The 14,417-nt window shown below is 35.8% G+C and overlaps 2 protein-coding genes across 2 annotated transcripts in view; one reads left to right on the plus strand and one right to left on the minus strand.

Annotated features, from left to right (window-relative positions):
- Positions 1-205: 205 nt before the first annotated feature.
- Positions 206-8,393, minus strand: MDH1 (malate dehydrogenase 1). The gene is made up of 9 exons (XM_015812352.1): positions 8,276-8,393; positions 5,908-6,006; positions 5,374-5,470; positions 3,499-3,674; positions 3,097-3,219; positions 2,780-2,956; positions 1,926-2,039; positions 1,508-1,600; positions 206-878 (listed from the first exon to the last, which is right to left on the minus strand). Exons 1-9 carry the CDS (start codon positions 8,276-8,278, stop codon positions 753-755), a joined length of 1,008 nt encoding a protein of 335 aa, XP_015667838.1. The 5' UTR covers positions 8,279-8,393; the 3' UTR covers positions 206-752.
- A 2,032-nt stretch (positions 8,394-10,425) lies between these two features.
- The window catches only part of WDPCP (WD repeat containing planar cell polarity effector), a 143,682-nt gene continuing 139,690 nt past the window's right edge, over positions 10,426-14,417 (plus strand). Inside the window, exon 1 of the mRNA XM_015812363.1 lies at positions 10,426-10,542. The gene's annotated coding sequence lies outside the window, so the exon portion shown is untranslated. The remainder of the gene's footprint in view (positions 10,543-14,417) is intronic.

Below are 14,417 nucleotides of genomic sequence, written 5' to 3' on the forward strand. Positions count from 1 at the left end.
TGGGATTGTGCTACAAAATATTACCATTACCCTCCATTATTTAGAATGATTGAACTTTCCTTTCAAGCTTTTTCCTTCAATGTATAGTGATGCTGTTAAATCACTTCCAAATTCTATTTTATTTTATAAGATAATAATTTTCTGAAGACTGCATTTTATGCATTTTGATCACAGCAAACTAAACAGGATACTGCCACAATACATGAGGAGTGCATACTCAACATTTAATGTAATTCTAGCAAGATTTGTTGCGAGAGATTTGGTGATGATCAATACATAGCACATTCATGATATTCAGTAAATATTTTCTATTTTGTTTTTTTGGAATAGAAATACATTTTGTTTCCTTCCATAAAGACTATTAGTGAGTACTTTTATTAACCTAATACTAAAACCCATATCATAAAAGTCGTCCTAGCGCTATACATGGTTTTCCCATAACCTATGGTGAAAGACTGCTGTTACAATAAACAAATTCTATTTGCTCTCACAAGTGCAAAATATAGGCATATGCACAATGCAACACAGGAAATAAATGATATATCAGGAGGATTTGGTCAAGTGTGCAAACTGTATCTAAAACTATGTCATTACTCAGCAACAGGGACCAAAAAATAATAATAATCATGTAATGAAAAAATTGCCACAAGGAAGAAAAGCTGAATCAGGAGTAGCATCTGATGTTGCATTTAGAGACGACTTTTGGACTCCTCCGTATTTAAGCCATCTCTCACATTCTGATGATCATTTAGTCATGCGCTAGATAGAAACTCCACCGCAGTTTCCTTTTCGTCAACTAGCTCCTTAGCAGTCAAATCCATCTTCTCACGGGAGAAGTCGTTAATAGGAAGGCCTTCAACAAACTTCCATGTTTTATCCTGTGAAGATGTTAGTAAGATTAAAATCTGTAACATTCTCTGCAAAACTCTATATAATTATACGGCAGCAAAGTATTTTGGTATTATTTTGCTGATAGTCTGGATTTTTACACCCAGATATGGTATGCCTAGCTATAGACACTGGATTACCATAGATTTATTACACTAATCTGTTTTTGGATAGAAAGATTTTTAGATTATCTAACTACACTCTCCTCGTGCCTTTGCTCTCTTCATCAAATCAGAATTGAAAAGTTTTTTGAAGCAAATAAATGTGTTTATAAGAAAAAGATGAAATATTGTACTAACTGCATCTGTAATTTAAAGATACATTTTTATTTATATTTGTCAAACGTATATCAAATCAATAATTTTAGAAATAATCATTCAAATACTGCAAGTCTATGGTATTTTAAATGCAAATATTCACAGCAACTTGCCACTGTGAACCAACATTTAGGAATTTTTTTTACTCAATATAGATTTACAGGCATTGATATTTTGTCAAAATATTGGAGAATTCAAGCTATGAGTTCAGCTTACTGAGGAAGGAGCATGCAAGAAACTGTCACATTAGAAACAGTAAACTTTTATTTGGGTATAAAATTAAATATATACTTCTTACACACCTTTGATAATACAACAGGAAATGAATAGATCAAATCATCAGGGACACCGTAGGAGTTCCCATCAGAAATAACACCCATAGAAACAAATTCACCCTTTAAAAGAAAATCAAAATAATTAATGTGATATATTTCTACCAGTGCAATAATTCATGCTATAATGTTTTGTATAAAAATACATTCCATAGGAAAAGTTCTGTGTCTTATAGCATTTCATTACATTCTTAATAGTATACTAAAAGACCAAATTAGTATCTTTATTCTTTACACTTATTAAATTACATCCCACTCCTGCAAAAACATTCAAGAAAATATATGTATCTCAATCAACCAGAGATCATGTACCCAATAAAACTTGAGCTAATTATTATGTTTTGAAGAGCTCTGTTCTAAGCCCAAAGGCTCCATGGCCAACGCTTACCTCAGGAGTGCCAAACCAGATGTCTCTCACATGATCACAGATAGCTTTGGCTGCAGACATTGCACTTGACAGTTTCCTGGCCTTAATAACAGCTGCCCCCCGCTGCTGAACAGTCTGAAATATTAAAAAGTATAATACAGGATTATTTGTGTGTATATTGTTATAGTCCTCAATGATTTATAGAGAATCCAAGAGCCAGATGTTTGCTGCACTAATTAGTTAGGGATATTATGCCAATGTCTCAAACTCTAGAATTACAAGTGAAGGAAACTATACTAAGCTTGAACATGGTACAAAGTACTGTTCAGTAACAGAGATAGCATTTTAGCACCATGAAGATTTTATCTGGAGTAACAGGTTGGAGGCAATTCAGACAACACAAAGATTTAATGAAGAAACACATATAGGATGGTTTGAATTTTATAACTAATATAGAAAAATAAGATGCATCCCTACAAAAGAGGGATATCATAATAAGATAAAGTTAGGGATATTAGAAACCATACTAATTTTTTTATCTAGACTACATTTTTTTGCCCATGACACAGAGATACATGATTTTCTTTTTTTTTAAAGTTTTTTATTTATAATACAGTTAAAACAAAGATGGACATAACGCGACATTCCAGTGTAAATATTCCTAACAATTTGTTCCTCTTTATACATATAATTCTTAATCTCTATATATACATATTTTTCTATACAATACAGTCTCTAATTTGAGAGACACATGATTTTCATTGCTGCTCTTTGAAATAATAAGCAGTGACATATTCATCTCCAAGATACGGCCATCTAGGCCATATGCTGTCAAAGTGAAAACAGAAGTACAAACATCTAAAACCATTACTTACTGTAATGAAGTCACCTTTCAGCCAGTTATCATCTTTCACTGCTTCATAAACTCCAGTATATTTCCCTTGTATTTTCACTTTGGCATGGTTAACATCTGGATATTGAGTAGAAGAGTGATTTCCCCAGATAATGCCATTCTTGACATCCTTAGCAGTCACACCAACTTTCAGAGCAATCTAGTTTGAAGTGAGGGAGAAAAAACTGCCCATCTCATTTTGACAATTTCAAGTATGTTTCAGTTAAATGCTCTGCTTTCAGAAAAAAAAACGTTGTTTATATACAGTTAGCAAGATGGAATTTAAAAATTCATGCCTACCTGAGATTTAGCTCTGTTGTGATCCAGACGAGTTAAACAACTGAAATTCTCTTTTGGTATGGTTGGAGCTGATTTTGAAGCAATTAGGCAATTAGTGTTTGCTGGATTACCTACCACAATAACCTGATAAGAGAAAAGTCAGACTTAATTACAGGAAAGCTAACGAACGATAGGAGATGTAAAATGTACCAAGCTCTGTAATTTTGCTCTCTGGAGAAAATACTATTTCATTCAATATTGTTTTTTAATGTCCCCTGTCCCACTGTTGGCTTAACATTATTTGTAGCTCTTCCACAGCGTGGAGACTTGGAGAATACATTGATATAGCATGAATGCTGATTTAGTAAAGCAGCTGAATCTGGTTGAGGAAGTCAGGCAGTAAACTATGTCACTTATATTCACCTTAACTGTCTTCTTTGCATACTTGTCCAATGCTTTTCCTTGGGATTTAAAAATTTTCACATTTGCCTTGAGAAGATCTTTCCGTTCCATGCCTTCTTTTCTTGGCATTGAACCAACCAGAATGGCTACATCAAGGTCTTTGAATGCAACATCTTCTTTGTCGGTTGCAATTACCTCTATAAGCAGAGAAGAAAAGATCAACAATCCCATCTAAAAGATGAGTTCATGGATCTATTTTGAAGAAAAATCAATAAACTATTGATAGCTGAACACAGTTCTAGTTGAAATTTCATTGTGAATCAGAACCTATGTAACGGTTTTCAGATGCCAGCTTATCAAACTAAAGATTAATGCTTCGATCTGAGAAAAGGCAGAATATATATCTAATGAAATGCAACTTCATTCTTGTGGCTCTCATTCTTGATACTTGTTTTCTTATGGTCATCAAAATAAAGCTTAGGTGCAACAGATCTTGAAAACCAACAATAAATAGGTCATTCACCACTGAAGTTATTTGTAAAAGTAAAATCAGTTGATTTTTAATTACATGTAACATTCATAAAGTAAGATCTATTTAATAATTTCACTTTAAAATGTTTTTTTACTAGTTAGTCCTTGACTTAGGACAATTGGGACTAGAATCTTGGTCGTTAAGTAAAGCAATCAGTAAGCAAGATATTATGTGACCACTCAACAGCCATAATCCTGGCTCTCCTGGTAGTGCTTGTTAAGCAACCTCACTGGTTGTTAAGCAACCAGAGTTCTAGATAAAGTGTGTGGAGGTGACCCTTTGGGTAAGGGAAGGCTCTGGGAGCCCCACCATAGGCTGTGGTATAAGTTGTGGGTGGTGGTGGTGGTGGTAATGCCTCTACTTGCTCCCCGCCTGGCCCAGGAAGCTTCGGCCCACTTCCCACCTCGCCAGGTCTAGGAGGCTTCTGCCCGCTTCCTCTCTAACCAACACAAACAGATCATCCCATTTTCCTTTGGTGTTTTTCTCCAGATGCTGACAGGTATGCTCAGCCTATGTTAGGCATGGCTTTCTTACCACCTCACGCCATTCTCCAATCAGGCTTCATTCTCAGTACTTCATAAGCCTCTTTGTCCAAATTGCACAATTTGAGAAAGAGGATTCAGAAGGATTGCAAAAGTGGCTCCATTTTTGTGGTCTTTCAGATGTCTTCTCCAAATTATCAATTTGGCGACAACTTCCAAAGTACTGCAAGAATGGAACCCACTTAGAGAATGGCACAAGGCAGCCTCAGCAAGAACACGGCATATCGTTAAGTAGCTGGAGAAAAACATCAAAGTTAAACTGAATGATTTGCAAACACTGGTAAGGCAGAGAGTAGGCCAAGGCCTCCCAAGCCTGATGGGGAAGGGAGTGGGTCGAAGCCTCCTGGGCTTGGTGTGAATGAGCCAGCCAAGGTATCCTGGCCAGGTGGGGAGCAGGCTAAGGCCTCCCTGGCTATGGCAGTTTTGCATACACTGATGGGCAGCTGCAATAGTACCTCAAGCAGTTGCAAATATGGACTACCAAGTGCCCAAATTCTAATTATGTGACTGCAGGGGCTGTAACCTTGGGCACTGGTTATAATTGCCTTTGTTCAGCACTGTCGGAATTTTGCATGATCACTGAACAAATTATAAGTCAAGGACTACGTGTATTACAAGTGAAATGCTCCAGCACACTTGAAGTATTGTTTCTTTAAACCTGGCAATTCATTTCCTTTACAAGCTGATATTTCAGTTCACCAAATACAGAAAGATACTTAGTTCCATAAATAATGTTGTGAAACTGGCAGTGTTTCTTGTGTTCAGAGGCCTAGTTCATCCAGCCTAAACATTTGCATAATATTAATTCTGATTTTTTGTCACCTCTTAAAAGAGGAAGAGCACAGTCTTGCAATTCCATAAGTACGCCATCCAAAACAGTCATCATGGGAGTGATGTCCAACAGCACAAGAATAAGAGGCTGCAAAATAAAAATAGCTGGGTTTGTTGCTTAGAACAAATCTTTGGCAAAATTGAATAAGTATAAATAGACTGGATTCCTATTGTCCTTTCAATTTATCATGATATTCAAAGTACAGGGTGTTAGTGCTATCCCTTCTTTCACAGAGAGTAGCTTCAAGGACACCTCGTTCTTGCTGGGAAAGTCCTTGAGAGATTCCAATTCAACCACTTCAAGATCATTTTATTTTTATTTATTTATTTAACAAATTTATATGCTGCCCATCTCACTCTACAAAGAGATTCTAGGTGGTTTATAATTACATCAAAAATGTTAAAATATTGTTGGAGGTGGCCGATGAACTAATAGGAATGGATGCCATCACTGCAACATTCTTGTTTTAGGTTTTCCAGTTTTGTACCTAATCTTGTGAATATATATATATATTAACATGTTACCTGTTCAGTGCCAAAAACATCACCCTTTGCAATGCTGTAGAGTAGAGAATACGCAATCTGTCCAGCAGCACCAGTCACTAGGACTTTGATTGGTTCCGACTGGAAAAGAAAGGATATTTGTAGAAACCAATATATAGCTCTGGGAGAAACATTTTCTCTTGCTATTTGCAAGAGAACTGGTAGAACTGACATTTTTAAAGAACACAAAGCTTAGAAAGAAGATTGTGAAAAAATCTGCTATTGTAACCAGCAAGTTAAGTGCAGGTGACATTTAAAAGAGAACTAGTCAGTCTGTCAGGAATTCTTTAGCTATTTTCAGCTATCCATAGATAGGGTTAGTAAATAAAGTATAATCTGCTCTCTTAGAATTGAAAAGTTGGATGACACAAGATAAACCATTTCCTACCTTCTCGACACTTTGTATTAGCAATAGTACAATATTCAAATCTTATCTCCAAAATACACAGGTGAAAGCAGCATTACAAATGCTAGTTGGACAAAATTATAGCTCTTGGCACATCTACGCAAGAACTGACCTTATGAACCAATGATAATTGCAACAGTATAACGTAATCATGCAGTGCTGACAATGATGGGACTTATTAACAAGCTGTTGCATTAGCATAGCAGCTTATAGGTGAAAGCTAGTTAGATTGTGAATCTGCGGTACAAGCAACCAGGAACAAAGAGCGTGCCCCATACCAAGTCAATGTATGCAAGATGAATATATGCAATACATGCAAGATAAATGTATATAATAGTTCAGAACTATTAATTTTAGCATACAAATAAATCCTGTCTGAACAAAATATTGATTTGTTCAAGTTACAAAAAATATTATTAATGAACCATTAGCAAAAGCAGTAAAGATTTAGGCAACAATTGATATGTTTTTTCCTATAATTTCTACATACCATTTAATTACAGTGTCAAAAATAAAGGTAAATGATATAATCCTTTGTACTGTTTTAATAATACCTATTTTGGGTAAGAGAGTTGAACATCCAAGTCAGGACATTTCAGAAAGCATTCCTATCATTTATAAAGAGTTCCAAGCCATAGCCTATGAGCAAAGGTGTGATGATTAAGACATCCCCTGCTCTTCTCCTTCAGTGAGGGAAGTTTAAATGTCCCTAATCGAGGAGAAAATTGCACATCCTGAAAGCTCAAAGTACAGTGAAATTTATAAGTCTCTTTCCTGGCTTTCTAACCTTTCTGAGACAATAATTCTGGCAAGAATTTGGAAATGAAGCATGTGCCTACTTGAAGATCACCTTGAAAGTCACAAGGCAAGTCATTACAGCAATACCACCAGGTCAAATATTGCAGCAGCTGCATAGCAGAACACCATCAAAGGGGTACTGTGACTGGGCAACTTGGCAGCATCTTCTGCAGCTGTTGTCTGAAGTACCACATTTGAATACTTATGGTAGTTAGTGATTTCCAACTGGAAACAATGCTTCTCTTAATAGATAAATTACTAAAGTATCTCCTCCTTCTAACTTGTTAGCCATTTGATGTTCTATGTATCTATTACTTTTTCTATTTCAGAAAGATGTTAACACTTTGTGAACTGTCCAGAAACATTAACAGAAACATTAAGAGACCAGGCAAAGTACAGTACAAATTTTCTAAATAAACTGGTATAAGCAAGAGGATACATTTCTTTTAAAGGATTTTTCTCCAGAATGCAGGAGTTACATATAGCATGCCCTTCTTACTGCCCAGCTTTAAAAGAGCAGACTGCTCCGCAATTGTTCCAAAAACTCAACCCAGAACATACATTCAATGTGGTGTAGTTAGTCCTTGCAACATGGATCCTGGATAATTCAGACTCGCTTGCGTTAAAATAGGGCAGTTATCATTCCTTCCGCTCTGCAACTAAAATTCCCAGGTGCCATTTAATTAGGTTTTCCTTACTCCCATGTTTCCTTGCTTGCGCTTCTACTTCAAGTCCACCTCTGCGTCTCCAAAAATTAATCATACTAGGTTCTTTTCTTCTAATAGCAGGAGCTTCCAAGCATTAATGGAGTAACCTCCCCTCCCGCCCATTTTCTAATACGAGCGTTGGTCCGGATATTTATCTTCATCCGAGTCCTATATAAATGGAAGCAATTCCAGTTTCCCCACATTTAAACAGGTTCGTCCCCTGAATTACCGATGCAAACTCATTGCCTTCCTTTGCCCCCCTTGCTTTTTTCCTAGGGAAAAACGCAGCATTCTTAGCTCCCTCCCACGGAGTTACACGCCAGTGATTGTCATGCCCTTCTCTTTTATTGCGACGTGTATCTTATAATAACTCTATGCTTTATATCTCGCCAAACTATCTGTCCTCTAGCCGCGAAAGGGATAGTGAAATAGTACCAACCATGATGGGAACAGAAAACGCGATAGGCCTCCTTCCTCGAGGTCACCTCTAACCGCAGTCTCAGCTCCAGCAAAGAGACAGAGCGTCTTGTTCGGAAGGTAATGAAAGGGGGCGAAGCCACCGCCCCCTATTTTCCAACCGCTTGTTGTCACCTGGGAGCTGTAGTTCCAACACTCTAGTCTAAAGCAAAGATAATGGGACGCTTGAGGCGCTCACAAGAACTACATTTCCCAGAAGCCAACAGAACCATTCGTCATCCTCAGCCTTACATCCAGTAATAAAAGCGAGAGAAGGATAAGATTTGAGCTAATATTCGACGTAGAAATAACGCGCGTTTCAATAAGGGAATAGGGTTCAAACTATGTCGCGTAGGCAGAAATGTGTGTGTAGATATATTTATTATATATGTATATAGTAAAATATATTAAACACCTCGACAGTATGTGTGAAATATGTTAAAATATTATGTTAATTATTTATTGGAATTTTGCAGAAAAAAGTCAGTTTAAAGTAATTACATAAATGTAGTTTTATGTAATATACTATTTAAAAACTAGAAAACAGGGAAAGGCTATTGGACCAATACTTTTAAATATATAGTACACATACTATATGTATTATACTATTTATGGTAGTTATTTACTTATTTACACAATTTATAACAATTCATTTCCCAACAGTGATTCTGGGTGGCACATAAGGCCTAAAAACAAACAAACAAAAACAACCCAATTTAACAAAAGCCATAATACCAGAGGCCACAAACACATTCCAATTCAGAAAGAACATTAAGCATTAACTAGTAGAATTCACTTAACCATATAGTTGAAATGCTTGAGGATTAATATTCAAGCTAAGTGAGTTTCTAAAAGAAAACAAGGATCAATGAAAAATAATTAACACATTGAAATAACTGAAGAAAATTATGTAAATGAAAGTTTGATATTTTAATCTTGATCCGTCTATGCGTGAACAAATGAAACAAGATTTTTATTTATTTGATTTTTATCCCATCTTTATTACTTTATACTTTATTACTCAAGGTCATGATAATTCTATTCAGAAAGACTGGGCCACCTATTCATAAGCAAAATGCCTTCAGCCATAGCCCCACAGGTTTGAGCTGATGGAATTAGAAAAACAAAGACTCCCAAGGACAAAACATGACCTTTAAGACATAATAGGATTAACCCACCACCATTAGAATACCAAAAGGACACACTGAAGTTCAGGTCAAAGTTCATTGTACAGGAACAAGAAGAACGTCTAATACAAAGCCACAGGAACAACTCCAAACACAAAAGCCCAAGAAGGTATAAAAACCCACCACTCCCAGCTCCATTTTGTCAGCTTTCCCAGAACTGCATGCTGTTGCTGTTCTGTTCTTCAATAAACTGAACCTTCTTTCCTAAGCAGCCTCCATTTTGTTTATTTCCAGCTTGGACTGGAGCCTGAAGATTTTTTTTTCAACAGTATTCATCACCACTGAAACTGAATTCATCCTTCTGGTTGCTGCTCTCTTCCTCTGCCTTCCTTCCACTTTTCCCAGCATTAGAGCTTCCTCCAAAGAGCTAGGTCTTCATTTATCTGAAGTAAGATAATTACATAAAGATTGAGGGATCCACTATATATAAACTAAAGTTAGTGTTTTCATATTGCTACCAAGAAAACGTTAAGGACATGCACAAATATTTATCAGGAATTGAGCTCAACTTGAGACAACCTTTAGCAGCAAACAAAAGAGATAATCATCTTTTCTGAGGCTTTATTAAAATATTAAGTAAATGGTGTGCAATTCTGATAAAATATAATGCATTGTTCTACCACTATAAAACTGCACTACTATATGTGTAAATGCATCTATCACGCAGAATACGTGCTTATTTGCAGGAAACACTAATGTTCATCCTGAAGATTAGAAACAAAGCAGGGATGTACACGCATCATTTACAAACGGGGCAATTATTTATGCCTTGCCACAGACGAGGATACAAATTTATACTCGTATTAGGTATACCTCTACAGTTTTCTTCTCTCAAACAGAGGTTTCGAGGGATTCGTGATTGCTGCGCACGCGCACCTAATCATGCGCCGACTCCTTCTTCCGGACTCAGGGTGAGTTCGCGCTTCGCTGGTTGCCAAGTAACGGGAGGAAAGCGCGCGCTGGAGAGGAAGAGGAGCCGCTTTCTTGCGGCCGTGGCTTCCAGTTGTCTACGGCTGCCTTTCGCGAAGTATTGTCTTCATTCCGGCTCTTCTCTTATCGAAAGGTGAGCTGAGGGGGTGACTGATAATGGAGGAAAGTCCAAAGGCAAGAAGAGGAGAGGGAGCCGGCGACCAGTTTTTCCACTTGGGGGGAATCTGAGCTGCTCTCGGCCCTATTTATTTATGATTCCGTGTAGCGTCTCTCGGCTCGTAACTATTCCGAGACTTCTCCATGCATCATCTGAAGCCTCCTGGTGAAACGGGTTTTATCTTCGGCTGTTCTGCTGCACGTCAATATTCCGAATTAATTCTACAAAAATCAGAGAAACATGTCCAGAGGGTTGCAAAGGAAACCTTCGTAAGGGTAGCTGGGTGGCATGTTTATCTGACTTAAGCTTTATGAATGCTCCTTGTGATAGCTTAATCGTAATTTAAGTCTACTAATATAATGAGGTTAACTCGATATAATTATATTAACTTGATGTAATTAATATAATTAATATAATAGGATTAATTCAATCACTTTAAATTTGCAGTTTAAGTCCTTTCCCCTCTGCCGAGTTGAAGTGTCTTCTTCCTTCCTTGAGAGACTTAAAAATGTGTCAGTGTGAAATTTCCTATTCCGATTGTTGATCCTGATCCCATCTATGTTTCATATCACTGCAGGGACTTCACTTCTCTCTATAGGAATTGGTGTCAAAGCTAAAAGATAAGACTTCCCTTCAACAAAAATATTATTTTTCCTTTTGTTATTTTATTTTTATTGAGTGTTTTTTATTGATGTAAGCCGCCTTGAGTTGCCATGTGCCAGTAGGCGGAGATACAAATTTTCTAAATAAATAAATAAAACAGTCAAAATAAGTGATAAAATGCTACTCCAACACAGTAGTACAATTTAAAGCAATTGAGCCTTGTTTTGTTGCAATGAAGTAAGATGAAGGCAATGTTTTGGATCCAATACAGAAAAAAGATGTCAGTGCATGTGTATAGGTAGGAACTAGTAGGAAAAAGCCCCTAAGAAAGCAAAATGGAAAAACATTATTTTCTTTAAATCCTAAAATTATAATGCTCTTGTTATATTTTCTGAACTTTAAGGATACAGTTGAAAACAGATAATGTGGGACAAATCCTCTGACACATAAATATATCTAAGCATCCTGTCCATACTTTTATTTGTAAACTCTTTTGAGCTTAGTGAGACTTTCCCCCCTTTGTGATTAATACAGTATCACAAAGCTAATAGATATTAGACTTGAGGGAAGTAAGGCTAGTGTGAGAAAATAAGTAGGCTATGTCTACAAGTGATGATAGCACCTAGTTGACCTTAGTGTTAAAACCATGCAAATATTAAGCAAAACTAAAAATATGTCCTGGAAGAAACAATGGTAATTCTTTCACATTGCTGCCAAGGAAACTAGATGAAAATATTCATTGATTTGACCGTTCCAAAACATTAACTTTCTTCTGCTTTAAATATTTTTGGTTATGCATGTTATATGTTTTGGGTCATTATCTTGCTGCATGATCCACTTGCTCTTGAGTTTCAGTTCATAGACAAATACCCTGATATTACCTTGTAGAATTTGATGGTACAATTCAGAATAAAATCCATCAATGATGGCAAACTGTCCTAGTCCACAAGCAGGCCCAACCATGATACTGCCGCCACCATGTTTCACAGTGGGATAAGGTTCTTCTGTTGGAATACAACAATTGTCTTAACACACATAATTCTTCAATTCAAGCCAAACAGTTCTATTTTGGCCCCATCCATCTATAGAATATTTTTCCAATAGCTTTCTTACTTAGCCACATGGTTAAGAAGCAACTTCTGAATTCCTCTTGGCTTTCCCATTGAATTTCTTTGTGGGAAGCTGTCAGCAATCTTCTTTCTTTCCCTCCAGCCTGCTCTCCCTAATCTTTCTTTCCTCCATATCTTCTCCCTCCCTCCCTCCCTCCATTCCCAGAAACGCCAGTTGATTATTCAAGTTCAGATCTCTTACATCTTTTTCATTATATAAAAAGAGTTAGGCATCATTTTGCATCATCCTGGGTGCACACTAAAGCTTTGCCTTCATTTAAGCAGATGTATAGAATGGAATAGTTCATTTGTATTATATTTATATTTTATTGCTTTCATGCAACTGTTTCCATTAATTCCAGTTTTGCCGCCCAATTCTTCAGTTCTGTCTATTAAAATTTCTGAATTAGAAGTAATGCAGAATATTCTGTCTTCCGTTCTTTGACCCACTTATTCTGAGGTTTTACTTGAATTACCAGTATGTCATAAATGTTATTAATATTCGCCTGAGGAGAACTGAAATTTGCTTGCATTCCCTAATGTGATTGCCAAGATAATGAAATCATAGGAAGATTATCATCCAATACATAGATCTCTGATATAAGACTTCAGAGATTCTAGAGAAGAAGTATCATGCTTAGATTTTTCCATCTTAGAAAGGTCCTTGCTCTGTTATCTTTTACTCATTTTTGAAAAATAATATGTAACCTTATGCTTAGTATTTCTGTTTGCACTCATTAAATTATATGAAAGAGTCAAGAGTAAAAGATTAAAATAAAATCAATAATGTTTGATATACTACACAAAAACAATATACACAAAGCAAGTTTTTGACACTAAACTGAAGGATTAAAAAGCAAAGAATCCCTTTTTTATAAGAAATTCATTGCATTCACATATAATCATGATTAGAATGAAAAAAAAATCCTGTTAGGCTCTATGGTTAAAAACAATTTCTTATGTTGGAGTGCCCTCTTATGGCTAATGAAAAGAAAACTGGGAAACAGCAAAAATCTGTCTCACCATTTCTTGTGTCGGAGTGTTCTCTTGTGGTTAAAAAAAGGTTTTTGGGGGTGAAAAGTTTCTTTTTGGGGGAGGAGGAAGGAAAAACAGGCCCAAACCAGTTTTAAATAAAAGATAATATTGGAATTAGAAACAATAAAATAAATATAACTAATTAAAATGTCTATTTAGGAATGTTCAGCTGCACAAATCATGTAATATTGTGGTAACCAAGAAAAATAAATCTACATTTTCAATTTTAGTAATAAAAATAATATTTAAAGCAAGGTGGGTTTCTCTTGAAAGTAAGTAGAGCTCGTAGTTCTTAATGCAGCTTAACAAATATCTTGAAAACCAAGCTATGTTTTTATCAAAACATTCCAAAAATCATAAATTTTGAGGATCCTTATTATATTAAATAATGCTGATAGACAAGCAAAGAAGTTTTGGAAGCAATACCAAGGGAATAAAATCTCCCCAAATAGTAAAAGGATAAGTGTAAATTTCAATTTAAAAGTTTCCTCAGAGGTTAAACGGACCAAAATACAAGATCTGAGAAGTCTGAAACTAGAAACAAAAGTTATAAATCTGTAAAGTCCATCTCCTGAGGTTTTTATCAGATTAATTGTTGCTGAAATTGCAGATGATTTAGTGAAGATTTTTAATTCTCTGGGCTCACCCTCTAGGAACGACCCCAGAAACAAATTAGTTCTTCTGCCAAATTCTTACTAATTATCAGCTAAGAGAGTCTCCTTGTAGTCTGGAGAGACAGATTTTATGTTTCCTAATAAACCACATCCTCTCTCTTCCTTTGTAACTAGTTGATATTGATGGAGGGTGGGGGGAGGTCTGTCTACATGAAATTGCTAGGGGAGGTTAACTGCCGGTTCAGGTTTCAGTATCATCAATCTTTGAATGATGTGAATTATATATATTTTATATTTATTTTTAATACAATCATAGAGATAAAAATATTTAAAAAAGGAAAATAGAAAAGAAAGAAAAAAATAAAAATATAGTAAAGAAAATAAATATATAAAGAAATGGTTACCCCCTTCATCACAAGAAGTATAAACAATTTTAATAACACCATCTACAGTAATAATAATAATAATAATAATAATAATAATAATAATA

The sequence above is a fragment of the Protobothrops mucrosquamatus genome, unplaced genomic scaffold, assembly GCF_001527695.2.
Source record: "Protobothrops mucrosquamatus isolate PMUCROS unplaced genomic scaffold, P.Mucros_1.0 scaffold_60, whole genome shotgun sequence".
Lineage (NCBI taxonomy): Eukaryota > Metazoa > Chordata > Lepidosauria > Squamata > Viperidae > Protobothrops > Protobothrops mucrosquamatus.

Bases quoted from the DNA above. Each gene is read 5' to 3' on its own strand.
- MDH1 (XM_015812352.1), bottom strand. The intron at 3,675-5,373 runs GTGACAAAAAAT...CTCTGCTTATAG, and splicing joins TGCTCTTCCTCTTTTAAGAG to AGGTAATTGCAACCGACAAA. The intron at 2,957-3,096 runs GTAGGCATGAAT...ACTTCAAACTAG, and splicing joins ACAACAGAGCTAAATCTCAG to ATTGCTCTGAAAGTTGGTGT.